Source organism: Olea europaea, chromosome 22 (assembly GCF_002742605.1).
Source record: "Olea europaea var. sylvestris chromosome 22, O_europaea_v1, whole genome shotgun sequence".
Classification (NCBI taxonomy): Eukaryota; Viridiplantae; Streptophyta; class Magnoliopsida; order Lamiales; family Oleaceae; genus Olea; species Olea europaea.
The window spans coordinates 6,953,618-6,962,605 of record NC_036258.1 but is presented as its reverse complement, the minus strand read 5'-3'; the positions used below and the strand labels follow the sequence as shown (position 1 = coordinate 6,962,605).

The 8,988-nt window shown below is 34.1% G+C and overlaps 1 protein-coding gene across 1 annotated transcript in view; it reads right to left on the bottom strand.

Annotated features, from left to right (window-relative positions):
• Positions 1–341: 341 nt before the first annotated feature.
• LOC111371102 overlaps positions 342–8,988 on the bottom strand; it is a 17,135-nt gene continuing 8,488 nt past the window's right edge. The window contains exons 4-14 of the mRNA XM_022993013.1: positions 8,340–8,422; positions 7,770–7,835; positions 6,824–6,924; positions 5,698–5,816; positions 5,523–5,560; positions 5,222–5,310; positions 5,075–5,103; positions 3,588–3,595; positions 3,318–3,479; positions 2,357–2,485; positions 342–831 (exon numbers count right to left, since the gene is read on the bottom strand). Of these exons, the coding sequence (XP_022848781.1) occupies positions 697–831; positions 2,357–2,485; positions 3,318–3,479; positions 3,588–3,595; positions 5,075–5,103; positions 5,222–5,310; positions 5,523–5,560; positions 5,698–5,816; positions 6,824–6,924; positions 7,770–7,835; positions 8,340–8,422 (959 nt within the window). The 3' untranslated portion in view covers positions 342–696. The remainder of the gene's footprint in view (positions 832–2,356; positions 2,486–3,317; positions 3,480–3,587; positions 3,596–5,074; positions 5,104–5,221; positions 5,311–5,522; positions 5,561–5,697; positions 5,817–6,823; positions 6,925–7,769; positions 7,836–8,339; positions 8,423–8,988) is intronic.

Here is an 8,988-nt window from a genome sequence, read left to right as displayed (position 1 = left end):
ATCCATCAGGAGAAGCCATTTCTCTTTCTCAATGTTGCTTGGGTTTCTAACGACTGGATTATTATTTCTGCAATTTCCTTCATTCTTGCGAACAAATTGTTCTCTTGACAGGACCTTTGTGGTAAGAATCTTCGAATATCAAAATAAAATCATTTACAGTATTTTTTTTTTTTTTTTTTACTTAATGGAGGCCTTGAAGAACTGTAAGAAAGTGCAAGAATGAGATCTAAGTTAGCCTGTTATGGCATTTTAATCTTTTGAAGAGGCAAATTAACAAATACAAGAAGTTTAGGTACATAACAATAATTTCTTTAGGGGTGTAAATGAAATAAACACATAAATTTATGCGTGCAAGATGCATTTTTCATTATATCGGTGTAGTTTTATAGGATCGCAGGGCAAATTGTAATTTTTAATACTAAAATATAACAATAGTTATAACTTCACTGAAACAAATAAATAAAAATGGATTCTGCTTGAACAGGGCCACGTTCAAACAGGGGCGCCATGTTCAATTTCCTATGTTGAATAAATGCAAACCAGAAGAATGGCTTCTTATGTTGGCATCCCAGAGATGCGTGTCTCTCCCATATAGCATCCAGAATATAGCAAGATCTAATTTTTCTTCTATCTTCAAGCACAAAAGTGGTGTTGTATCCAGTCTCAATCCCTGGGTCTCTTCAATCTGCTAGATTTCTATTTGACATTATGTGTTGGAACACTCAGATAAAATTTAGTGTTATTGAAATCATCCAACAAGGGGTTGTATCCATCTTTGGTTCTTGTCTTGGAGGGAAGGCCGAATTCTTCCATAAAAGATGACGTGTCAAGCTACACGAAATCAGCAATGCAGGCATCAGAAGCAGGTAGTTAATATAGATATCGATGGTGCTACATGTAAATAATGGTTCGCACACACATGATATAATGAAATATGACTGAGTCAAAATTTCTTCAACCATATACCCAAAAAAAATTAAAACAAAAACTCCTCCATTATCTTTTTGACACATCATCTATATGTAAATTATTATATAATTCCATTATGTACAAATAGCATTATTCATATAGGTATTTAGACGAAAAATTCCACCAGACTTATATTTATCCAGCAGCCAACATCAGTGTAGTCTATTAAGGCTAATTCTGCATTACAGGGAAAATGAATTCAAGAAAATGGGCATTGCATTCTTTCCACTTAAAACACCCTCAGTCTTCAGTATTCACACATCATTAAATCTAAAATAGGGAAGGGGCAAAACAAGGAAGTGTGCATCGTCAAAAACAGGTTCGTGGAATGGCTTGTGGCTTTCAATGATTAAAATTTGAGCCAGTTCAGTCAAATAGTGGGTTTTGGTGAACCCGCCTTGAACGAGACCTATGATATGTTACTAAATCACCATTAGTTCCTTTTAACCAACATGAGTAGGCTGCCTCTATTCTGCCTTGGTCTGCTCTCTTTCACTCTCACTAGCATAGCTATTTCTGTCTATTTTAAAATTTATTCTCTTCATCTTTTAGTTTAATTCAAAAATTCATCAGCAAGAAAATGAGCACATCCACGAAGCATTCCTGGTCATCCATTGCCGAGAAAGAAAATGTGACAGAAAATTATATATAACTTCCTTATAAATCCTCAGAACGAATTTTTGGTTCTGAAGTCAAATTACTGCTCGTTTACCCGCTCATCAGTGCCATCATGAGAGCGGTGAAAGTGTCAAAGAAAGCATACTTCAGATATTTCAAACAACTTCATAGCAATAGAAAATAACATTATTAGGTATGCCAAAGGCAGTATTTGCAAAGAGTTCCTTATATGCCCTAATCAGTTAGGTACTCCGAACTCAAAAAATCAGTAAAAAAATGCAAGAAGGGAAAAATCAATGTCCCATATTAGATGTGACGTGACTGGCCTGGATGGATCCTTTATATTCATGATTCTGCCTTTTTAGTTCGTAATATGGCAGCTATCTAATGCCTGTCTGTTTAAAGGTTCAGGCCAGGGGGTGAGGTGATAAGAGCCGGTTCAAGGCAAGTTGCAGGTTGGAAATTTCGCCAAACCAGACAGGAACCAACCCATTTACATTCCCAACAAAAAGCTGGATTTCGTAAACTGGATTAGCATAATATATTTACGGTCAACTTCAGAAAAGGAAATATGAATGACCTTTTACATAAGAATACTGTAAGTTCAGCTTAACGATTCTCTCAGTTGATAGTTTATAAATCTCCTAAGGTAATGTCTTTTGTAACCTTTAGTAAAAATTTTAGTAACCAAGATCTAATTTCAAATCAAATCTGATTTAAAGCGAGAAAAATGCAGATTGAAACACTTAACAACACAACCAAAAATTACCGTAATTGTCCGTCTCTTCTTTCCCTTCTTCAACGATTTATGTTGGTTTGGCTTCAACTGTCTAGAACAATAATGATCCATGCGTTCCAGAAGCCAGAAATCTGTAGGGAAAAAGATATCAGCATCACCCTGCAGGAAAAAAAATTGTAAAAATATTAATGAACGTTTAAGGGTCACAACAACCACTATTCTAAGATAGGAAATTGCCTCATAAAGAAAGAACTCGAGCAAATGACATGCATTAGTCACATAACATGTTCAACTCTTATCAATGTACCCAGTCCTCAAAAACATACTCATCCAAGAAACAGATTTAGGAAATTTTACCTTTAAAATGGCTGATGAATGGTTACTATCCTATTTCCCGGAAAGACAACACATTGGAATGGGTTCTCCAAAAAGATGGATCATAAAATGATAGGTTTTCTACAAAATGCAGCAACTGGAGTAATTTTTGTTCCCAGCTTGTTCTCGCTGAAATCTTGTTAGAACCTGTTACTGATTTTATAGCATACAAAGAGTCATCTCACACAATTAATGCTTGTCAAGTTCAAAACATGGCATTTGTATATGATTTACAAACTTAAGTCAATACAAATTTTAACTCTACAAAATGTACGACCGATAAAAGTGGAAAGTTCAGCATAGACCGAACAAGCTTTGAAAAGGTCCATATGTAAATGCAGCAATCAACATCAGAAGGCTTCTGTAATTTATCAGATAGTAAGAGCTTAGGGAATAACATCAACCTAGAGAGCTATCTATAATTACAACTTGCACTTGTTAAATGAACAAGACGCTTAGGATATCCAGCCTTTCATGTTAATCTTACTCCCTATATTGTATATCATAACATATTTCAGACATTGTTCACGTAAACACAGACAAATCTAGTTGTGTTATAATCTGGACTACTACCCATAAACCAACGAAGGAGAAAGGAAAGTGAAATATAACACACCTTTGCATCCAGATAAGTGTTGTAATCTGAACTATTGCCGTCTTTCTGCAAATGAATAAGCAAAAAGGTTAATGAACTGCATATACCATCATGCAGATCCAATTTGCTTTCTTTAGTTAGATAAAAGTGAGCTTTTCTTATAAATCTGCCACATTTCGAAGGCTAACTTATGACTCCATTGACTGACGGAAAGAATTCATAAAGAATGTTATATCAACAGTCAGTCACCATGACTTCCAACACTACAACCCCCAAAACAACACAACATACATGTCTACCTTCCAAAACAGACACGAAGCAGCAAATATCTAATACAAGTCTCTAACACTAATCCACAACTATAATTTACTAAATAATTAACATGTTTTATCACTGATATTATTTTTTAATCTATAATATGTACTTTTTTTAATTGAGAATTCAATTCTCTCACTACTCATAAATATTTATGTAACATAACTTTTGAGTAACATAATAATCGTTTACTATTGTTATGAATGATGTGTCCCCATACTAGTATACGAAGCCAGGCAAATATTCCTTGTTGTCATTGAATAAGGAAATAGTAGAAATGCTCTCTGGAGATAAGCTTCTTTGCATCTTAAAGTCATTAACATTGACATTACGNTATAAGCAGCTCCATCAAATGCAATGAACTAAAGAAAGATATCCATGGACTAATCCTTGATTATGTGCCTCATTCTGATCGAACGAGAAATTAGATTAATGAGATAAAATACATTGAACAAAACCTGATGATAAAACTGCCCTTCTATACTGCTATTCGTTAGATCAATTTTCTCTAAGCCTCTATTTCATGTATCTTTAGCACCTATTTGACAACCACTATTTGGGGAAAATAAAGTTTTGAATAGTGATTTTTAGGACAATGTATGATTAAAAAGTAGGGAAAAATTTTGAGGCTATGTGCAAAATATTTTATTGTGTGAATATGTGGTTGAAAATGAGTAGGTTGAAAAAAGAGTTTGAAAATAATGGTTGTCAAACAGAAGCTTATTCTTTAGAGAATCAACAAGTGAGATCTTACTGAGGGTCATTGAAATTGCTCAACATAGAAACCATGGTATCCCTATAGGGATATAACATCACCTTGAGCCAATGACTTTTAAAACCACAACCACTGATAGTTTCTACTTAAGTCATATTTAAAATGAGATTTCAAATATTAGATGTTACCGTGATTGCATGGTGCGAAGTGACTCGATGAAAGCTGAATGTCAAGAGACGTTGATAATCTTTTATTCCTCCAAATTACAAATACGCGGATTTGAAGGAGTGTAATATTAGTAGATCAAGGACATTTCAAAATAGAAAATTTGACTTGTGAAGTAATATTAAAGGCCGAGGTTATGCTTCAGCAGTTGTTACATTAGTGAATAATGTGCAACATATTTGATGAACGAGAAAATACTAGTAGAATTGGGCTTCTATGTAATTTTTGTTGCAAATTCTAAAAGTTCTAGATCCAAACACACCTTCCAAAATCTGTTCTTATTTATTCCCCTCCTTCAGTCATAGGCATTGTCTACTTATTTCTATGGTTTTGCTTCATTAATTAATTATGCATTTTTTAATTAAATACCGGTCATTCCAGGCCAGTTTCAGAACATTTGATCAGTTTATAGTTGGCTTGCCTAAACCCTATAATGGACAACCCTAGTAGAGAACAAGATTGGTACCTCAACCTATTTTGAGAGCAAAGCAACATGGAGGCTGCCTCAATTGGGCTAATCAACATGCTTTGACAAGGCCAAGAGTCACGTTTCTTGCAATGATTTTATAACATTAAAATAGCATGTAGAAAATACAATATAAAATTGTCAGTTTTAATGTCAACGCAAGTACAGTGCAAATATAGATACATCATAAGGAATTACTGGTACCTGTCATGTTGCTTTTCAACCCACACTTCCATCCAAGGTGAAACTTGATTTTCAGAAAAGATCAGATCATGTGGAAGATTATCAAGTAACTAGGAGTAATAAGAAAACACTTATTAGCTAGTAAACAAGGTTGGAACTGACATATAAAGAAGCTTGTCTTCTTGACAAGGATGTTGATGTCAACAACATGAAGAAAGATAACCTTGTTAATTCACCAGTCAATTTCTAATATTGATGAGAAACATACAATACAAAAGTTAAAATCCTGAACACTTAAAAGTCCATAGATAAAGTGATATACCTCTAACATTATGACCCAGCAAGGTTGTTGCTCGATCCCTGTTTCAAAAACGCGCCTTCAGTGTGACAGTTTCAAGCACCATGAAATGACTTTTAAGGGAAAGAAAATTGTTCGCAGGTGAAGGAAATGCAATTAACAAGAAGAAGGATATGCCAGGAAATTTAAGGTAGCATACCCCACCCATTTGGGTCAGCAGCATCACGGCACTCTACTCTAAACTTTGCCAAGTGACTATTTACTTCTCCAACAGTTTCTTGTTGCTTTTTGGCTAGTGAAGGACTGATTTCTACTGAACTGCAGTAAATTAAAAGAACGACAATATAACTTTACACAATAAAGGATCCGACCTTTGGCCAGCTAGACCAAGCTTGGGTGATGTAACAGGAATTATATCTTCAATATATAAAAAAATCTGTGTACATTATTTGCACGTGCGCGCACAAATATTCTAGATGTTTGTTCAAGAATAATAAACAGTAAATAAAAATCAATAAATAGCATTGATACGGTGGAAGAGCAATTATTTCAAGTTGAAAGCACCTTACACATTCATTAAAATTTCCAGCACAATGCAATCGAGCCTGCTCTAGAAGTAATAAACCTAGCAAAGATATATTTTGGACAGTGAAGCATTCAAAGTTCAACCTCAAAACGTTTCAAATTGTGAAAATTAATCAATGAATCTTTGGTTGAATTGTTCCAATAATTCAAGATATCAAACAAAAGCAATTTGAAGCATATTAGTGTACAGTTCAAGAGTCTACCCCTTAAAACTGATGCTATACTACCTATTCTAGAACTGAAAGTATCATGGGACATTCTTGTTACTTCAAGTATACAATAATTCTCAAACTCAATAAAACATTTAGCTATTTTTACTGCATATATGATCCATTTCAACACTTTGTGAATGAAAACCAGAAAGCTTATTTCCATCATCACCAGGTTGTTTAAGAAACTTTTTGAAGTCCTTTAATATACAATTGTGAAAGAAATAAGCGATTGCAACATAGCCAAGAAAAATAGGTAAAACAAGTGTTGGGAGAGGTGGGAAGAAAATATTCATTAATTTATACAAATGGCATATACTTGCATGCATATAGGGAGGGGGAAGGAGGGAGGCACTAGACAGCTATGAGGAAATATGGAGTACAGGAGTAATAAAGAATAAAGGTTAGAATAACTTGTATTGTATAGGTTTCATGTCCATAAGGAACCAATATTAATTCCAATAACATTTTAACCCAAAAGCATCTCAGTTTTGATACAGTACCAATAACAAGCATAAGCACATCACATACATGTAACTCATATTATCATAAACTCTTGTTGGTGCGTTCAGTTTTATGTAATCCATTACACCCTTTGCACAAGTTCCTGATCCACCTCCAATCTCATATATCTGAAAAAGAAAAATAGTAGTAGGAAAATACTTCAATTTTTTTAGCTTGATTTTAGGAGATAAAGGATATGCAAACTCATGACTCAAGGTAACATGCGGGTTCCAATTATCTTGAGGATTAAGAAGAAAAAAAGTAATCAACTTAATTAAAAAACTATAGCAGTAATTTTCCAGAAGATACAAAATAGACAAGGCATAAAGCCATAAACTCTTTCTTGACAATGAAAAAGAAAATTCCTCCTGACAATTATTGAAGGGAAGAATTTCTTGTTTCCAGATATAACTCAACATTGCTGAAATGTAAAGAATGTAATATTAATTGTTATATTGAACATAGAATGGAGTCTTTATATTCCTGAATTGCTGAAATGGGAAGAATGCAATATTAATTGTTATATTGAACGTAGAATGGAGTTTTTATACTCCTGAACAGGGGTTGTCTTGACCTGAAGCCACTGATACTGCTTACCCATGTGTCACAGTTGTAAAGTTTTCAGGTTTTGGGAGCTCAAAGGTGACTAAAATAAGAGGCTCTCGATATAAGTAATGATATTATAATGCTGCAGCTAAGCTTTCCACTTTCTAGAACTATAAACAGGTTTTACCTTATGTGTTTTGATATTAACCAGAACTATGCAGCTTTGTGTTTTTTAAGGGAATACTCCAAACTGTTGTGATGTTTCCTAATTATCATTATCATCATATTTCATGGAAGGATTCATAAATAGACCAAATTAACAATAACAATGGAATTAACTAACTAGACACGCATAAGCTCATATCATATCAAGAACTTTAATAATGAGTCTTATTAAATCATCCAATCAGAAAACTCAGAAACTTACTTTTAACGGAACAGAGAGGTTCGTAGTCCGCATGATTGCTTCAGCAATTCCATGAGCATACCAAGGCTAAAAAGAAAAACTTAGAATGTTAATTCACCTAGAATGCAAGTAGAAAAGAAAAGGATAATGAAGATTAAGACGGTATTTTCTTTTCTTAATTAGTATGCAGATAGAATACAGTCATTAACATGTGACAGACTAAACTAATGTTTACCTTAAGTTTAAGAGGGGTGGAGAAACACCAAAAGAAGAAAAAGAAAAGAAACTACTCATTATTACTCTGATGAGGCAAATGAAACATCATATATAGAGGTAGATTACGTCAGCTTACGAGCAAGTCGAGTTTATGTAACTAAGTTCTCATTTCAGACAGTTTTGCCTAACCTTTATGATAGATTATAGTAAAAATAGCCAGTTCAAACAATTTATTTAAGTAATTGGCTTAACATTTTCATGGTAAGTCAATGTTTGGGCGTCCATGAAAGCAACTCGATCTCATAGCTTGTTTTTGGAAGAAATTTATGTAATTCAGTTCCTCAAAGCCATTCAGCAGATAATACAATAACATACCTTAAAGAGCTCAACTGGAGTAAACCATGAGATATCACTTTGCTTGTAGATTTTATCTAGGTGTTGCATATAAGCTTTACGTCCTGAAATATTGGAGCATGAATTATCATTTTGTATGGCTAACTTTATATGTAATTGAAAAATTATGACAAACTATTATTTAGAAGAGAAATCAAACAACTCCAACAAAAAGGTAAGGGATGGTATGTAGCTGCAAGCAATGCTTTCAAAAGTGCCCTAGGCTTACGCCTTGAGCTATGCCTCATGTGAGGCCTTCATCAAGAGCCTCAAAGTTAATGCTTTGAGCACCATTTGTCAAGGCTTAAGGCTTGACTTACTAAGCCGCACACTTCGTCAGGGCACCTAACGTTAAGCTCCCTAGTCTAATAGTCATGCCATATCTAATTTTTCAATTTTTTTCTCTTTTACGGGCATCAACTTTGGGATGGTTTTTCATATCCTAGAACTTTTTAAGGTTTTTGGTGTTCTTTAAGCCATACCAACCCTTAAAACTTAAAAAGGTTAATGGAGATTAGGTGAGAGAACAAGTAAAAACCCAGGAAGCAAAACTCTCGAGACGGACAGAAGACGTTGACATAACTTCACTCCTCTTTTAAACTTTTCCAGTTTATTTGTTTTTGCGTTTTCC